Below are 19,772 nucleotides of genomic sequence, written 5' to 3'. Positions count from 1 at the left end.
GAAGTAGTAGCTAACTTCTACCCCTGGTATGACTACTAATAAAATAGCAGATGAGTATAAGGACGTTCATTTAAAAGGCGATTACGCTTGTAAAACATTCAGCAGCAGAATCAGCTTATTGAATAGTTATTTCAAGTGCAGGAGTTGAAAAGACTGAAACCTGGCAGTGCATTTGTAATTAAGATATTAAATGGATATTCAGTATATTTGCTGAAATTTTGAGAAGCCTTCAGTTAAAATTACTTCAAAGTACAATTGTGTTGATCTATACACTGTCAGGAGATGAAGATGAGTGCACAGTAATTGGAAGGTGGTATTATGGGTTAGTACTTCCTTTACTTTGAAGGCTTTGGAAGTTATTTCAGCCTTAGGTCCAGTCCCAGTGTCAGAAGTAAATTGGGATTTCAAGTAACAGTAAAAATACAGCTAAATCCCTTAGCCAGATGTAATGTAGCTGCTACGTCACGTACAATGCTGAACATGTGTTACATAGAGTCTCCTTTATTTTGACTTCTGCTGCTGCTAAGCTTCATAAAAGACGGGCAGAGGTAGACACTATAAATAAAGGCTGACAAGAGACAGTTCTATCAAAATAAAGGACTGAGGGATTTAAAATTTTTTTTACTCAATTATTAGTTGTGTTTTTATTTCAGTGGCTGCCCTAGCATATTTAATTTGAATGAAAAACCATTCACTGTGGAACAACCATATTACTAATAATTAAAACAAAACATTTTATGTCATAATGTTGGTCCAGCATTGCTATACTTTAATTAAGAAAGTCTAACCAAATAGTCCAATTTGGATTTAGAAACTTCATAGTGGCTCCTGCTTGCTGGAAACTCTCAATAGATTTTTCAGGGTTTAAATTTGATTTTTTTTTTTTCCTAAATAAAACTCTGGAGATTTCCATAGCATTTTAGAAAGTTCTAAAGGAATTATTGTGCTAGATAAGTATTACCTAAATTTCTATTGTAGCAATTCTTACTATTTTATAAAATAATTTGAAAGGAAAGTAGTAAGTACTATGACACATCTGTTTTTCCCCACAGGTTGGCCCTAACAATGTTCATGTGGCTCTTTCCCTGGTTGAATACAAACCGGAACTTCAGAAAGCAATGGAGTTTGTCTTTGGAACAACGTTTGTTTGTGACAATATGGATAATGCAAAAAAAGTAGCTTTTGATAGAAGGATAATGACTAGAACTGTAACTCGAGGAGGGGAGGTATTTGATCCTCACGGGACCCTGAGTGGAGGTAGGTGTTATGTGATTTGTCCTCATAATTCTATGTGGTAAATAGGATGGGAGCTTTTATTATCTTTAACAGGAAATAGTAGGGTTGGAATGACTTAATCCAGAGTTTTATTACTAAGCTAGGGATTGGGCTTTCTTTTGAATACCTACCACGTGACAGGTATTTAATAATATTGAGAGATTATATGATCTCATAGTCCTCAATGAGCTCTAGTCTAAGCATCAATCCTAGCTTTTTTTATTCATCTCAAGTAAATCTATTACTGTTTGTTTTCTTTTGCTTATTGCCCTATCAGAATATTCTAGTCACTGGGAAATGAAGTCTCTTTTTTTTCCCCCCAGTATATTTTTAGCTTAACCACCCATTTCTCCTTCAGCAAACATGTTAAATTCTACTTTGTGTATATGCCACTGCTCCTGTCAAAAGTAAAACAAAATTAAATTTGCCCTTGAGATGGTACTTTTTTAATGCTTTAAGAAAGGAATTCTTAGATAATGACCATATACTTCTTGTTTTAATGTTTACCATATTGAGTTTACAGATCTGTATCAAGTGATCATATAATAGCAAACACTGAATAATACTTACTGTGTACTAGGCAGTGTTGTAAGACTGTGCTGTCCAAAATAGGAACTGTTAGCCACATGTGGCTCCTTACATTTAAATAATCAAAATTAAAATTCATTTCCTCAATTGCAAAAGTCACATTCTCAGGGCTCAGTAACCATAAATGGTTAATTAATGGGTAACTGGAAAATGCAGATAGAGAACATCTCTATCATGCTATAAAACCCTATTCTAAGGGCTTTAAATAATTAACTCATTTAATCCTTACAGCAACTATGAGGTAAGCATATTACTATCATCTCTAATATACAGTTGTAGAAAGTAAGGTACAGAGTAGTTAAATAACTTGCTGGTAAGTGGCAAAACTCAGAATTTGAACTCTAACCAAGAGGTTATATAACACCTCTTACATATTAGATGATAATTTCTTTCTAGGCCAAGAAGACAGTAGTCAACAAAATGAATTCGATGATCAAATTCCCCAGTACACAATAAGATGACTAGTAATTACAATTGGAAGACAGACCAAATATTTTTAAATATCTAAAGTAGAAGAAACTAGATTTCATTGATATGTATGTTCTTGAAATTACTGCTTAAGGGATGGCAAATATGTAGCCCCATATCATATTAACAAAATGCTCATAATGGCATTGCTAATTGACCTTTGTATTTTATCAAACCTACAGAGTTTCCTTGCCAATATAACACCTCAGCCTGTCAATGCCAGACAAATACAGTTGCTTATAAAGTGAAACCAATTTTCTCTGCTATATCAGAGCCCGGACAAGGTTATGGTATAACAAACAGCCCCCAAATCTCAGTGGCTTACAAGTTTTTTGTGTTTTTTTTTTTTCATGATTATGCTACAATAGCTGTAGGTTAATTGTCTATGTCCCATGCTAATCTCATTCTGGGACCCAGGCTGAAGGAGAAATGGGCAAGGGGAAAATGTGGTGATTTAGATGCTGTCATTTAAGGCTTACTTTCAGAAGAGGCACATTTCCCACTTTGTTTACCAGATCAAATTACATGCCTAACCCCGATCTTTATGGGGAGTCGGCAGGGACAGTGATTAGTTTGAACAAATAATCCACCACAGCTACTTAGAAGTACTTACCAAGTATGTATGTTGTAAGATTTAAATGAAGTAAATTCTATAGTTTCATAAGCTCATTGTAAAGGATTGCCTATAGAATCACTTCAATTATAATTCTCTTAGAAAACTTCTTATTGTTTACTAAATATGTGATAACTTAACGTACAATTTCAATTTGTTTTTATCACTGAGGTGCTCGATCCCAGGCGGCTTCTATTTTAACCAAGTTTCAGGAGCTCAAAGATGTTCAAGATAAGCTGAGAATCAAGGAGAATGAACTACGGGCCCTAGAAGAGGAATTAGCAGGTCTTAAAAACACTGCTGAAAAGTAAGACCTGTTGAATTAAGCTACATATATTTATGTACTTTTTGGTCAAAGATTTTGCATGGTAGAAAAAGAAAGAAAATAAACCTTTACTTAAATGCAACTTTGAATTTTTTTCAGACTATCCTTGGTTTTAGTTGAATAAATTGTGAGTTGATAACTTGTTTATCAGTTATTCAGTTTTTATAATGAAAATAATGTCTTTGTTATAAAAAATTAAACAGAAGGAAAAATTAGCCAAATATCCCCCTTTCCCTTTGAGATGTCCTTGATTTGAAGGACCTTGATGGCAGATACTTGGTCCTTGATACAAAGATTGATCAGGTGTCTGCACTGACTTTAGCAGCATTACGGCTGTCCTATAGCTATTGAAAATTACTAGGTTGCCTATGGAGGAAGTAAACAAGTTCATGTCAGAAAGTCACTGCTGAAATTAAAGTGTCCTTAACATGTTTCTTCTGTAGGTGTAGATTATAGGTATGTATGTGAACCTTTCAATATTACTTCTGTTTATGTATGGTACAAGGTATATACATGTTATTATATTTTCAAAATTGGGATCATGCTGTTTAATGTAACCTCTTTTTGTAACTTAACATTATTCATTTTTGAATGCCTCTTCCTGCCTCTTCCTAATACCCTTATCATAAGGGTATTTGGTACTCAAAAATTATTCATTTTTGAGTACCAAATACCCTTACAGGAGCTGGAATACAATGATGAATCAAACAGATAAATCTCTTCATCCTGTTTATAAATGTATATATATGTGTATATATATATAAATATAGTTTAGGAAACAAAACACTAAAGAAGGTTAAATTGGTAAAGTATGTTAGAGAAATGATAAGTTCTAAGGAGAAAAAAGGACAACAGGAAGGGAGATAATGAGCTGTCACGGCAAACAGGTGCTGAAATTTCAGATTTGGGGTTCAGGGAAAGCCTCGCTTAGAAGGTGGCTGTTGAATGATGTGAGTGAACACGTGTGGTTATCCTGGAGAAGAGTCCTTGCTTTGAAAGGCTTCAGGAGTATCAACGCCACAACTTACAAAGTACATTATATGAAAGTAATTTTTTCTAGTCCCTCTGAAGCTGGCAATTGGCAACTGAGATAAAATTAAAATCAAACATTTTATTTAGAATTCACAATGCTGAATAAAGGTTTTTTTTTAAATCTACACAAACTTTGAAATTTGTAGCATTCATCTAAAATTATCAAAGCTTAGAAGGGTAACGAGATTCTTAGGATACTGTGTATATTGAAGAAATTGTTATAATCAGTCAGCATGGTCATTCCAAGATAACAGTATATCAGAATGCCCATTTTCAAACATCATATACATGGATAGCCTGCATTTTACCTTCAGTAACATAAATTAACCATAAAGTGACTGAACTTTTTCTGTGAGAAAAATGCAACAAAATTTTTCTGAGCTCTGTGTGGGAGCTCTGGCATGGCAGTGAGTTTGTGCTCACATTTGGCTTAGAACTGTTAACTTTGTTCAACAGTATTGGATCATTTATTTTGCAGAACTGTCCTATAGATTTATAGCACTGGGGTCAAGGAAAGGAAATAGATTTTGAAAAAATATGAGAATGGAAGGGTCAACTAAAGCTATTTTTTCATAGACCATATCAGGAACATAGCTTTTTTTTTTTAATGAATTGAAAAATTACTAGCTTAAATTATGGTTTTAATTGATGTCAAGCAGTTTGAGGCAAGTATATTTGTTTTATACTTTTTCCTCAAACGTCTTGAATTTCTAATTACTTGAAATTTAACTGTAGCTGAATTAGCTAAATACTTTCTAAAGAAATAACTAAACAGCCAGAATTGGGGTAGATCACAGGGTTTGCGAGAAAAATGCATTGCAAATGTTTACGCAGTGCTGAGCACTTTTAAACTATGTTTCATTAGAAAATGTAGGGAATGCCCTAACCGGTTTGGCTCAGTGGATAGAGCATCGGCCTGTGGACTCAAGGGTCCCGGGTTCGATTCCGGTCAAGGGCATGTACCTTGGTTGCGGGCACATCCCCAGTAGGGGGTGTGCAGGAGGCAGCTGATCGATGTTTCTTTCTCATCGATGTTTCTGGCTCTCTATCCCTCTCTCTTCCTCTCTGTAAAAAATCAATAAAATATTTAAAAAAAAAAAAGAAAATGTAGGGAACATCATTTTTTTTTAACATTTGAAAATGGAGATTACTAGATATTCAAATTTTTAAAATTTTGTGTAAATATATAGTATTAGGTTTTTTTTGTGGAGTTTTTCCTTTCATTAAGGATTAGTAGGAAAGGTTATTTTTAAGGAAGCCTATTTCATTCAAAGATGATTTTTAGTGTTTTCTAAAATTAGGAGTATTGCTGTAAATAATTATCAGTCTTGGTCATTTAGAGTTGTTAACCTTCAGTGACCAAATCAACCTTGAATTTAATTGATGCCTCAAAACTATTCTTGTAACCAGTGGTATCTTATATTGTTTATATTTAGTATGTGAGTTTATTTTAGGTAAAAGCCTATAGTTTGGATGCATGCCTCAAACATCAGAAAAATTGTGTTCATTTGGTACAAACTTCTCTTTTTCTAAGGTATCGCAAACTAAAACAGCAGTGGGAGATGAAAACCGAGGAGGCAGATTTATTACAAACCAAGCTCCAACAAAGTTCATATCACAAGCAACAAGAAGAATTAGATGCTCTTAAAAAAACCATTGGTAAGATGAGGAACTGTGCTTAATGTGTTTCTGGTAACCTTACTTGAGTTATTTAGAGTTTATCTTTATTATGTAGTTATTTGAATTATCTTTAAAACTTATTTTAATTATTACATGTTATGATTACTATATTGCTAAATTCTTCCCATTTGTAGAAGTCCACATTTGCACCAGTATCATATGAAAGTTCTCATTTCTCCAAATCCATCCCTGTTCAGACTTTTAAAATTCTCCAGGTTCTATCGGTGTGTCATTTGTGAGAGTAACATACTCATTCTATCTTACTTTATTTTTTCTTCATAAATTTGAGACAATATTTTTACTATGCTTCATCCTAGACATGTTTTCACAATATTTTACAATATTTCTCTTGAATCAAAATAAATGAGCGAAGAACACAAAGTAAGCTTGTTTATAGAATTCTAAGCTTTCTGGCAATTAAAATAAAGGAAAAATATCATAGTTATTCTTTCTGTTCTGGTTTTAGGAAGCACACAGATATATTAAAAAGATGGTCTATGATCTTTTTAATAAGTTATAGGTTAGGTTTCTATTTGTTATTCAATTTCATATGATTGGAAATAATTTCATCATAGATCTTCAGATATTTCAAGTATGGCTCTCATGTAGGATCTGTGTTTCAACATACCTTTCAAGAATAAGGTTGGAATAGTTTGTGTGTTTTTAAGTTCTAGCCTCTAACTTTCCAGACCATTTTTTTCTATTAAGAGTTGAATTTGTAAGCCATTATCTATAACTGTTAATAGTTGAAGTACCTCAGTTAGCCACATTTGCCTACTTTATTAAACAGAGGAAAGTGAAGAGACCTTAAAAAACACCAAAGAAATTCAAAAAAAAGCAGAAGAAAAATATGAAATATTAGAGAATAAAATGAAAAATGCAGAAGCTGAAAGAGAGAAGGAACTGAAGGATGCTCAGAAAAAACTTGATTGTGCCAAAACAAAAGCAGATGCTTCCAGCAAGAAAATGAAAGAAAAACAACAGGTAATAATAACCTTTATTGAAATAGAACCAATCTTTTAACATCAACACAGAGCTGAAGGTGGTAGAGCACCATTGATTGGCCTTATTTTTCAGTATTCATCACAGAATCTAAAAGCATACATTTTAAGGAAATACATCTTGTTATGTCATATCAGATTCAGTATTCATTTCTTTTGTTGATCATGTATGTGAATGTGTACTGTGAAAGAATGATGTAGGACAAAGCATGCAGTACTTATGAAATGCCCTTCAATTATAGGCTGGTGATATTTGATTATATCTTTTCGATAGTACCAAAGCTGGGAATTAAGCCTAGATTTTTTTTCTGTCTCCAATGTCTATGTTCTGAATCACTGTTCCATAAAATTTCACTTCAGTTATTTTTTTTACCTCATGATTTTGTTATTAAATAGCTGCACAAATTATTTTCTAATGATAGGGAAGGCTATAATAGGAAAGAAGAAAATCGAGAAACTCGTTTTTTTACTTGTTTAGAAAAGGCTTTACCTGTACTTCACGTATCTGTTATGTAGAATTCAATATTGTTTTTCCCTATAGGAATAAAAGGATAAAGGAAATAGTTCATGCAAAGTTTCTTAAACTAGTAAAAAAATGATAAATGTATGTGCAATATTTAAGTATAGGAGAGTAAATAATTTTATTTTCCCTCCCTTCTTCTGGTGAGGCACTTTAAATATGTTTTAGGTAGTTAAGCAATTAAGCTGTTGGTCTTACTTTCATGAGAGTCTTACTAATTTTGTTGATATGTGGTATTTACTTTTCAGTAGTTAATGCCCTGTGTTTCTTATAGGAAGTTGAAGCTATCACTCTGGAACTGGAAGAGCTCAAGAGAGAGCATGCATCCTGTGAACAACAGCTTGAAGCTGTAAATGAAGCTATCAAATCCTATGAAGGTCAGATTGAAGTGATGGCAGCTGAGGTGGCTAAAAGTAAGGTAAGGTTTACTTACCATATTGAATAAACTGCAAATGTTAATCTACTTATAAAACACTGGCTAGAAGTCGTTTAACTTTAGAGGTCTCAATCTCTTCACTCAAAAATAACTACTGATCCAGAAAGAGTCCTGAAATAATATTGCTAATTATTTTAGTGCAGGTTTATTCAGATAACAAAAACTACACAGTAATTTGAACGGGCAACTTTTAAATTAAGAAAATTATTAACAGTAATAGGAATTTGGAATGATGTGAGATCACTAAGGGTTTTAGAGAACTCTGAAAATAGGAACAGCAGATAAGGGAACAGCTATTATCTGTAGGGCTGAAGCAGTGTCCCCATGGACAAAATAAATCAGGAAAGAGCCCCATTCCTCTGCAGGGCTGAGAACCAGATCTAGTTGGAGAAGAAGACTTGACTGTGGCCCACTGGTGGTGAGGTTTGGAGAGCCAGGGAAAGCCCTCTGTAGGAAAGTGCTGTGTGGGCGGCACTTGCTAAGAAGTAGCTAGCTTTCTGTGATGCCAGGGGAGACACCTAGGCTGTGAACATGCTGAGAAGCCCCCTCACTGCCATGAAGCTTGTCCTTGAGAAAAGCACACCAGACAGTAAAGCCCCTTCCTTCTACAGTGCCCCCACAGCATCCTTTACTGATGAGGCGTAATAGCGTAGCTGGTGAGGGAGATGTGATGATAGCAGAAGCAGGCAGTGGATTTGGAGTCAAGGGGGTTTCTTAGGGTATGTCTTTATTAGAGATTGCCCCTCCTTAATATTGGGTACCCTCTTGTCCCTTTTTGTGATTTTGACCTTGAATTCTGTTTCATGTTAATTTTTAAAAAGGGGTAGAAATAAGTTATAATTGACATTAGTTTCAGGTGAGGAATGCAATGATTAATATTTGTATATATTGCAAAATGATCATCAAATTAAGTCTAGTTAATATCTGTCACCACACAGTTATATTTTTCATGTGATGAGAACTTTTATTCTCTTAGCAACTTTTAATTATGCATTAACTAGTAACCACGCTGTACAGTGTATGTACTTTCATTTTGTGATATAAGAAATGAAGTTTTCTGTCATGTTGCTATCAATACTGTTTTTGTAAATAGTATGTCATTGATTTTCATGTTAACAAAATGTACATAGCTTACCAGGAGTTCCATTCATTTACCTCCATTGTGGTAAAAGAATGTTTTTGCCTTGCTTCTACTTCTACATCTTCTCCTTGAAATGACTTTTAATTATTGTATCATCTTGTGTTTTGAAAAGTAGATCTTTCCTCTTAATTCTGTTCCTGTTTAAATTCATTTTTTGTTGTTGTTTATAAGGGATAGAAATGCTTCTCAGCTTTGTGATTAAGTTTTCTATAGTTTCTATTATGTCTCCAAAGGAAATTTTAGTTTTTAAAACATTGTTTCCTTTGATTTGTTATCTTTTAATCTCATTCCTCCATATTTTCTACTGTCTTTCATGAATATCATGGTGTAGAATTTTTAAAAATTAGACACTGTGTTTGTAAAGAAGTGTGAAAATTAGCCACTCCTTCATCTAAATAAAGTCAGAGCATGTACCTATTTCTATAAAGAGGGTACCCATTTCTTTTTATGGAAAACTATAAAATGGATCACTTAGTTTTTAAAGGTTGTTCTTTCAGACTTTACATTCTAAATTGTTTTCCTTTGCTGGTAAGAGGTGTCAAGGACATTCTAGGTAGTTAAGAAAATATACTGCCTAAAACTAATTAGCTTAAAACAAATAACACTAAAATTTTGTTTCTGCTCAACCTTAAGTGACAGATTTCCTGTTTTTCCCTATCATTATAAAAACGATTATCTAAAAGATTAAATCAGTCACACCTGCAGTGAAATCTTTAATGTTTAGGCAGTCTTCTTCATAAACATGTTTTTGTCAGATACAGCATTAGTTAGATTCAGCATAAACTTGTCTCTGTTTTCCTTTGGTTAATATCACCAGAGTATTTTTTTACTTTATTGTTTTTTAAACCTTTTAAGAAGCTAAAATGTCTTTGGGTCTTTTAAGATCAGCGATTTTCAATCTTTTTCATCTCATGGCACAAATAAATGAATTACTAAAATTCTGTGGCACACCAAAAAGTATGTATATTTTTTGCAGATCTGACCCCCCCCCCCCAAAAAAAATGGGTAAAATTTTGATGGATATACAACAGACGGTTATTGTTTTGTTGGCTGTTGTCATTTTTTTACCTGACAATCTAAGCCTTTGAAAAGGTCAGTGCCCCTGACTAAATAGTCAGGTATTGCTTGTTTTAAAAATACTGTGGGCACGCTGGTTTAAATAAATGCTATGATTTATTCTTTATTGTTTAAAATTACCTTGTTTCCTTATGAGCATGCTTAAAAGTTATTACATTCACTTACTTTTAATCATTCACAGAGATTGTTCTTCCTGAGTCTTTTAGGGAGCAGGTTGTCCTATTTGTTTTCCATCACCTAAATACAAGTTGACCTAGGTTTTTTTGTCTAGGTATTTGTGTGAGTTAAGATCTAGGGTGAAGCATTGGTGGTAGACTAAATTCCAGGTGTAATGACCACTTTGGAGGTTGGGGGATAGAAGTCAGACTAGGAAGTTTTCCTTTGTGCCACAGATCTAGTTCTTCAAAAAAGTTCCTTTCTCTTCCATTTCCCTGTTTTGACCCCTGTTCTAGAACCAAACAGTGACCTTCCGTTGTTACTGGTAAAGGTAATGTATGTGGCTTGCATCGACAGAAGGGAAAAGGAACAGATCCCAGCCTACCTTTCTTCTACCCTTGTTCTTTGCTCCTCCTGATAAGTGTCATTTGGGAGTTTATCAGATTATCTTATTAACTACCCAGAATTGCCACTTTTTCGAGAAATCTCACTAGTCAGATTCCAATAGTCTCTCCTGTCCCCAAGTAATCCTAACTACACTATATTCAACAAAAACTTTGTTACCTCCAGCATAATCACTGAATCTCATACCACCCCCCCCCTTTTTTTTTCCTAGTGCAAATCCCAGTTTTCTCCTGTGTATAAGATTCATTAGTCATTTTAATGGGGATATATTATATAGAGGGTCAGGAGACCATCTGCCTGTAGGCACATTGCTATCTTACCCAGAAGGCTGTTAGATGATCTTTTAGTGAACTAAAAATATCTCCTATATCCTTGCTATATATCGTCTCCTAATTATTTCTTTTAGGAATCATTAAATAAAGCTCAAGAAGAGATGACCAAGCAAAAAGAAGTGATAACAGCCCAGGACAATGTAATTAAAGCTAAATATGCAGAAGTGGCAAAGCATAAGGAACAAAACAATGAGTCTCAGCTTAAAATTAAGGAACTGGACCACAACATCAGCAAGCATAAACGGGAAGCTGAAGATGCTGCTGCAAAGGCATGTTTGTGTTCATTATTACCCTTAATCATATCTCTGCTTCTGGGTTATTGAAATATTCCTGTAAACTGCTGGATGAAGAACTAAGTATAAATGGCAGAACAACGTTAACTGCTCAGCGATGTGCATTTTTACCAATGGCACAAATGTTGTTTTTATATTTAATTCCAGGTATTCATACCAGTCTACAAGATGTTTTTACCACATATTTAGTGGTTTCTCATACAAATGACTGGTTTTTCCTCCCCAATATTCATAGAACTATTACTAATGTGTTGGTAGTAATAATACATATTCTTTACCTTATTTCACATTGGATTTAAAGACTCACATAAATGTATATACAGGCAACTTCTGAACTTAATTGGCTTCTGGATGATTTTCTAAGGATAAGTATAATCAATTTTTGCACCCTCATCTGACGTTTTACCAAACAGTTATCTTTTTTATATTATCTCAGGTTTTGTTTTTGTTTTTAAATGTATTTTAATTGATATCGGATAGAAACATCAGTAAGAGAGAATCATTGGTTGGCTGCCTCCTGCATACCCCCTACTGTGGATCGAACCCACAGCCCATGCATGTGCTCTGACCAGGAATCGAACCCTGACATCCTGGTTCATAGGTCGACACTCAACCACTGAGCCACACCACCTGGGCTATCTCAGGGTTTTTTTTGGTCACTTAGTTTTAAGTATTTTAACCCTTTGCACTCGCCTGCTTTTTTCTCGATTCCTTTATTCTACTTTAAATACCCCAGATTTTACAAAGCACGGCAGTAGAATAAAAAACTGGAGTTTCTTTTCATACAAACTTATTTATTTGGATTTTTTTATATTTCAAATTATTGATAAATTCAAAGAGTAATTTTAATCTCGACATCTGAGTACAAAAGGTTAAGGAAAATACATGCTTTTGGAGAAATTCATTGCTTGGTTAATGGACTGCATCCATTAGTCTTAATAATTTACCCATTAAGTTTTTTTACGGGTATGTAACAGTTAAATGTACAACAGTTTAACTTCAAAAAGATCACAGTATACAAAACAGTCTCTCCACCTCCTGAAAGAGCCATATTTAGGTTAATTACTTGGTTTTAAAAACAGTTTTTTATAGCCACATCATAATATCCTAATATTTTACTAGTATTGACTTCCCATTAGCCTTTTTGGTCATTAAAAACGCTAATATTGGTGATTAGTAGGGGATTTTATTTACAGTTAAGGTGGTAAAGAAAGGTACCTGAAAGTGGAACTGCTAAAAAGTCAGTGATCTTTTGAAATACATGGTTTATCAAATATTTATTACCAACTAGTATCAGATGCTAGATAAAAGAATGAGCAACATGTACACAGAATGCCTTCATAGAGTTTTTGTATCAGTAGGGAAGACAGACTAGAAATGATCATTTTTACTTGGAAGCCTAGAGATGAGACCATACCCAGGGAATTAATAAGGATAAACAAATTGATAAATATTATTCTATTAGTCAGAACTAAGCTTAAACAGTTCTAGAAGAAGAAAGTCTTCCTTAAACACTGTACATTTTTTTATTGGTTATATGAAAGAATTTTTATTATTTTATTTGTGCCTGGTCAAAGAGAGTGACGGGGATGGAATCAATGTTTAGGACAGTTTCTTAGGATATAATTCTGAGAAGAATTATTAGGTACCAATCAGGAATAGGCTTCCATGATTTTACCAAATCTATAACTTAAGTATTGGTATAAGAATTTTAATTTTCATAGGTGTGTTTTTTTATATGTTTTCAGAGGGAAAGAGATAGAAACATTGATGAGAATCATTGATTGGCTGCCTCCTGCATGCCCCCTGACTGGGAATCGAATTGTGACCTCCTGGTTCAAGTGTCGACACTCAATCACTGATTCACACCAGTTGGGCCACAGGCTGTTTGTTTTTTTTTTTGAAGCAATGATTGAATTTGGTAAAATCTAAGAAGCCTCATCTGACTTAGATTTCATTCCAATGGAAGTGTTTTACATATACGTTGTAAAAATTTTGTGAGTTGGCTTTATTATCGTGCTCAAATAATAGGAAGTTGTTTTTTTAATATAATCTAACTTCTTGGGCCTGGCTTCTAGGTAAAAATACTCATACTTACCATAGGTTCACTGTCATAAGCCTCATTTTTTCAAGTACGTCATTGTGGTGTTTGATTTAAAAATAGTAAATATTTAAATGTAGCTTTATAAACAATGATAGATCCTTCTCTTATCATGTGACTAGGTATCCAAAATGTTGAAAGATTATGACTGGATTAGTGCAGAGAAACACCTCTTTGGGCTACCCAATAGTGCCTATGATTTCAAAACTAATAACCCGAAAGAAGCTGGTCAGAGACTTCAGAAGTTGCAAGAAATGAAGGAAAAACTAGGAAGAAATGTCAACATGAGAGCTATGAATGTACTAACAGAAGCAGAAGAGCGGGTAAGTCATTTTCTTATGACTGGCCATGTTAGAATATGATAGCATTGTAGCCTCAATGGCTCTGTATAACCTCTGAGGTGGTTGTTAGGGTCAAACTTTTGCTTGATGTCTTTGGTACTTGCTTTTTCCCGTTTTCCTTTTCTCTCTTTTTAGTTCTGTTGTACCTTGAATGACTTTTCTGCTGGCTTTGCCCTTTTGTCATAAATATGTTCTAGTCTTATTCTTGGTATAAATAAAAATACTTTCAGATCATGTTAACACCTCACATTGCTATTATAATTTGTTTCACTTACCTTGAGAGGCTAAGAAAAATAATGTATACTGCCTCCTTACCAATCTCCAGTGTTTACTGGAAACATGATATAAATAGAGATTAAAATTGTTATATATGTAACCAGTGTTTTCCTAATCTGTAATTCCAGCAGCATTTTCTATTTAATGCTCTCAGTTGCTCGATAATGCTATCCATCTCCCCTACTCGGACAAAACATTTATAGTCAGCCATGTCACTAGGAAAATCCAGAGGGGGAAGCAATCCCTATTCTTGACTAGCAGTCAGTAATTTTATATTATGCCCTATACCTTCTTTAATTCTGCAAAATTCCGTTTGCATTTGTATGATAGAGTTAATGAGAGCTCTGTAAAACTGATAATACTTAGGATGAGCTCAATTACTTTTTAAACTCATTACAGCAAAATTTCTTAAAACAACAACACAAAACTGTTGACATACAAAGAATCTGTATTATGTTAGATACCAAACAGGCTAATAATGTGCATGTTGTGATTTCTATAAAATGTTCCTGCTGGTTTTCATTTCTCCATTAAAGCTTTGCAATGTACTGTGGAAGTAAATTGTTAGCCTGAATTTGCACTGCAGAACATCATGAAACATGTTCGCTTTTCTTAGATAATGATAACTGGGTCTAATATTTTTTAAAAGAATTCATCAACTTCCATCTCCTTACCAGAGAGAAAAGCTCTATTGGTCAACAGATGGCCTTTTGTTTTGTTGTATTTTGTATCTGTCTACATAAGAAACTACTACATGGAATTATGCAAGGAATAAAATAAAAACATGGAGAGAGGTTTGAGGAGCTTGGCCATAAAGAAGAGGAGCAACCAGGACGCTAGCAGGACTGGTTGGAGCTTTTAAGGGCCTTGAAATGTGAGGCTTTTGAGGAAAAATGAGTTAAGAGGATTTTCAGGAAGTTCTGTTACTCATGGTATAATTATCCCTTTGCAGCCAGCCTACCTCAAATTTTTTCCCAGAAAATTTCTCCATTAACCAGGAAAGGCCACTGAAGATGTGATGTTGAGCTGAAACTTGAGACACAAATTAGGTCAGATGTAGAGGAAGAATAAGAATGTTCAGGAAGAGAGATCAGGCTACAGTGAGTTTACCAGGTGTACCGGTTAATAATGCGGATTTTTTTGGAGTTACACATATGTTGATATATATCTAATTTGATATGTATGCTATTTTGTTGTATTGACAGCAAGCTTTAAAACTTCATATGTCAAATTTTCTGAAGGTGTTAATACCATAGATATTTTTACCCTTAAAAATGTTGAATTTCATGCCAAAAAAGAGCATTTGTGGGAAGTTTTAATTATTTTGAAGAAAAGTGCCGAAAGTTATCATATACTTCGGGAAGCTTATGGTGAACATGCTCCATCTCAAGATACTTGTGAACACTGGTTTAAACACTTTAAAAGTGATGATTTCGATGTGAAAGACAGAATGTCCACGTCAACTGAAAAAGTTTGAAGACCATCAATTACAAGCATGATTGGATGAAGATGCATGTCAAACTCAAAAACAACTTGCAGAAAGATTAAACGTTGCTCAGCAAACAATTTCTGATCATTTACAAGCAATGGGAAAGATTTTAAAGGAAGGAAAATGGGTGCCACATCAACTAAACAAAAGACAAATGGAAAACCGAAAAGTTATCAGTAAAATGTTGCTTCAACGAACGGCACGAAAGAAAGTCTTTTTGTATCGAATTGTGACTGGCGATGAAAAGTGTATTTCTTCTGAGAATCCCAAATGCACAAAATCATGGGTTGATCCAGCTCAACCATCAACATCGACTGCAAGGCCAAATTGCTTCGGAAAGAAGACAATGCTCTGTGTTTGGTGGGATCAGGAAGGTGTGGTGTATTGAGCTTCTAAAACCAGGTGAAACCATTAACACTGATCGCTACTGACAACAAATAATCAATTTGAACCACGCTTTGATTGTAAAACGACCAGATTGGGCCAGAAGACACGGCAAAATAATTTTGCTTCATGATGAAGCACCATCATACACTTCAAAACTAGTTAAAGACATGTTAAAAGATCTTGCCTGGGAAGTATTAACCCACCCACCGTATTCACTAGACCTTGCTCCTTCAGATTACCACTTGTCCCGATCGATGGCACACACACTTTCTGAGCAGCACTTCAAAACGTATGAAGAAGTGGAAAATTGGGTCTCTGAATGGTTTGCCTCAAAACAAAACTTCTATTGGGATGGTATCCACAAATTACCTGAAAGATGGGGGAAATGTGTAGCTAGGAATGGACATTACTTTGAATAAACCACTTTTGATGTTTCTCTTGAAATTATTGTGTTTTCTTTGATTACAAAATCTACATTATTAACCAGTACACCTGGTATATGTTCAAGGACATGAAGAAAGAGCATATGGCTGCAGCCTGGGGAAGAGTGTGATGTCAAAAAGAAAGATAAATAAAGGCCAGATTATGTAGTATTTGTATATCATGGTGAAGAAGTGAAATTTAGTGTCACTGCTAACCCTAACCTTAAGAAGAAAGCATGCAGGGCTACTTTTGAGTTTACATATGACACACTTTTGTGTCTTGGCTTCTAGAATATTAGAAAGGGAATATTAGTGGAGTCCAAATATTTTAGGTGCTTGTCCTATAAATTTTCATAGGTGATATATTTACTTTCCTTTTAATTGGATTAAATTATAACTACTAATACATTATATATCTTTTTGGTAAGTAAGAGTGTACATAATATAATGTATACAAAATAATGAAAGCTCTTTATTCCTGACTGAATTCTAGAATATAAAGTTTTATGTTTTCCCAAAATGTTTCTTACTAGTATAATGACTTGATGAAGAAGAAGAGAATTGTAGAAAATGACAAATCCAAAATACTTGCAACTATAGAGGACCTTGACCAGAAGAAAAACCAAGCCCTGAACATTGCTTGGCAAAAGGTATTTGAACCAAAAATATCATTTATTCTATGTGAGGCAAAGATGAAGAATATTGGCAATAGGTTATACTCTTAAGTTCAATTGGAAATGCCTGGTTTGTGTTTAAGGAGGGATAGCTCATACTAAATTAAAACCCCATAGACCTCAGGCATTTTGTCCTTTAGGACTTGACTGCCAATTTGCAAAGGTAAGTGTGTGTCACCCCATCATACTCTTAGTCTACTTCTCTGGTTCCTAAGTTATAGTAAATTCCGAATTCTTTAGATTTCTCCTTGTTTATTACCCTGTTAAAGGGACACTATTTGTCCTCTTTCCTTCCCATGAGATCACAAGCTCTTATATTTGGAAGAAACCTCAGATACTGCCCACTCACCCTCTGCTTGAAATTGGAAGCAGTATTATTTTCACATCGGGAATCTGATTGTTAGAAAGCTCTCTCCGGGGCTTCTTCAATTCTACCCTCCATGGTTCTTCTTGCCCAGACTCACGGAGGTCAAATATTAGTTCTAAGAATATTTCTATAGTAAGATTTGCACATTCTTTACCACTTACAAATTAATAAGTATTAGTTAACATATTAAAAGTAACTGTTAATTTTAAATGAATTATCTTAAAACAATTCCATAACTTTGACAGTTATTATCCCTACTTAATACATGAAGAAACCAAAGCTTACAAAGATGAAATAGCCTACAAAGATCATATAGCCAAAAGGTAGAAAAGTTGGGATTCCTTTTTTCTAAATTAGTACCTAAGTTAAAACCGCCTTTTATTCCTAACTACTGTCACCCTTGTTCTTTAAGAACTGGGCAGTAAACAAGAAGTTTGATATTCTCTTTTACTGGATTCAATTTAAAAATCCCAATTACCATTTTTGTTTTATGACAACTTTGGAAGATTTCAAGGATTTTCATTTATTTCCACTCCCCTGTAGATTATTATTTAGCATTTGTATAGTTGCTCTTAAAATATGCATTCTTAGTAAATCTACATTCAGGAGCACTGCTGTGTCTAAGATTTCCTTATTACTAAAAATACTCATGAGAAATATATTTGCCTTTATTTGAATTTGGAGATTTCCCTAGAGAACCTGGGTGTCAAGACCATGTGTGTGTGTGAGTGAGTGTGTACACCCTCAAATTTGTCTGAACTCTCTAAGGTTATTAGTCATGTCTTTGAGAACAGATGGCCGAATTCTCAAATCATTAAGTGTGTATGCACAAAACTTACCCAATTATAAACTACCCTATTGGCCCTAAATCTCTGTAATCTCCTACTGTGCCTTGATGAAGATAGGCCAGACAGCTTCTTTAGCCTCTTTCTCTTGAATTCGAAGGCTATTCCCATCCCTTGCCATCTCAACTTCGTTGGCTATGAGAAGAAGCATAGAAAGAACCATTCAACACTTTGAGCAGATCTGGTGGTTTGATTTCATGCCTCTTTTTCTTAGAGCCACCCTGATCATCCTAGGCTTTTTAAGGTTAGCTGATAACCACAGGCCCATCTTACCATACCATTCAACAGAAAACAAGGTTTATAAGAGAACATTTTGTGGCAAAAAGATTTTATTTTTGCTTCTCTAACCACGAGTTGAATCTCCTATGTTGTACAGTCATGTGTCTCTGAGGATTCCTGTATGATGGCCCACAAAACTACCAAAACTTCAGGGTAGAGTTGAAGGTCCCTCTGGAAGTTAGTACAGGGCTTAATAAACTATTTCTGTAAAGGGACATATAATATTTGTGTGTGTGAGAGCCAAATAGTTTCTGTTGCAACTACTTGACTCCATTGTTTTAGTGCTTGCAGCCAGAGAAAATACATAATTGAATGGGTATTGCTAGATTTGTCACATGGGTCATAATTTGCCAACCCTAGTTAGAGTAACAAAATGCATTGTTGGGTTGCGTATACACCTGTCAACATTTGATATTTTAGAAAACTATGATATTTTAATACTTTTTTTCCCCCCCAGGTGAACAAGGACTTTGGGTCTATTTTTTCTACTCTTTTGCCTGGTGCTAATGCTATGCTTGCACCACCAGAGGGGCAAACCGTGTTGGATGGTCTGGAGTTCAAGGTTGCCTTAGGAAATACTTGGAAAGAAAACCTAACTGAACTTAGTGGTGGTCAGAGGTGAGTAATCCCTTAGGTACATTATAATTACTAATTACTCTTATTATTACCCATCATCTCATTGCCTACCACTTTTATTTCAGTTTGCATTATTTAACTCTCTTTGCGTATAGAATTTAAGGAGCCTGTTAGGTAAGACTATCTGCCAGCTGTGAGTTTGACATGCTTGGACTACACATTTTAAAACATTTGATTAAAATGGTAGGCAAAAATGTAAGACTAATCAACTAGAAACCTAGATAAATAGATGAAAACCAATTATTTTCAGATATTAGAAAATGAGTAGTCCAGGAGTATGTGCCTGAGAGAAAGGAAATGAAAGTGCTGTTTCCCACCTTTACCTCAGCTTTCTTCCTGGGAGCAATTTCTGGAATGCAGCAGTGAGAGAAATCCACACAAAGCCCAGTAGTCTCACTAAATGCAGGAAACAAGGATTAGAATTAAGTCTATATTATCCCTGAAGTGGAGGCTACTATAGATGCACCTTAGCAAAGTTCATTGTAGGCCTTGAAGAATAAAGCTGATCTGCATGTAACTTAAATGGTTCTCAGAACAAGGTCCAACACTCTTTAAAGAAAGACAACAAAACTGAGACTCTGAACAACATAATAACAGTGTGCAGCATCTAATA

The 19,772-nt window shown here is 34.5% G+C and overlaps 1 protein-coding gene across 6 annotated transcripts in view; it reads left to right on the top strand.

The window, feature by feature from the left end:
• The window catches only part of SMC2 (structural maintenance of chromosomes 2), a 119,251-nt gene that overhangs the window by 85,491 nt on the left and 13,988 nt on the right, over window positions 1-19,772 (top strand). For all 6 annotated transcript variants that reach the window (XM_079789862.1, XM_079789861.1, XM_079789860.1 and 3 more), the window contains 9 exons: window positions 1,053-1,257; window positions 3,116-3,251; window positions 5,836-5,960; window positions 6,772-6,965; window positions 7,777-7,920; window positions 11,124-11,318; window positions 13,566-13,766; window positions 16,892-17,008; window positions 18,981-19,141. In XM_079789862.1, the coding sequence (XP_079645988.1) occupies window positions 1,053-1,257; window positions 3,116-3,251; window positions 5,836-5,960; window positions 6,772-6,965; window positions 7,777-7,920; window positions 11,124-11,318; window positions 13,566-13,766; window positions 16,892-17,008; window positions 18,981-19,141 (1,478 nt within the window). The remainder of the gene's footprint in view (window positions 1-1,052; window positions 1,258-3,115; window positions 3,252-5,835; window positions 5,961-6,771; window positions 6,966-7,776; window positions 7,921-11,123; window positions 11,319-13,565; window positions 13,767-16,891; window positions 17,009-18,980; window positions 19,142-19,772) is intronic.

Source organism: Cnephaeus nilssonii (assembly GCF_951640355.1).
Source record: "Cnephaeus nilssonii genome assembly, chromosome: 14".
Classification (NCBI taxonomy): Eukaryota; Metazoa; Chordata; class Mammalia; order Chiroptera; family Vespertilionidae; genus Cnephaeus; species Cnephaeus nilssonii.
This window is presented reverse-complemented; position numbering and strand designations above follow the sequence as displayed.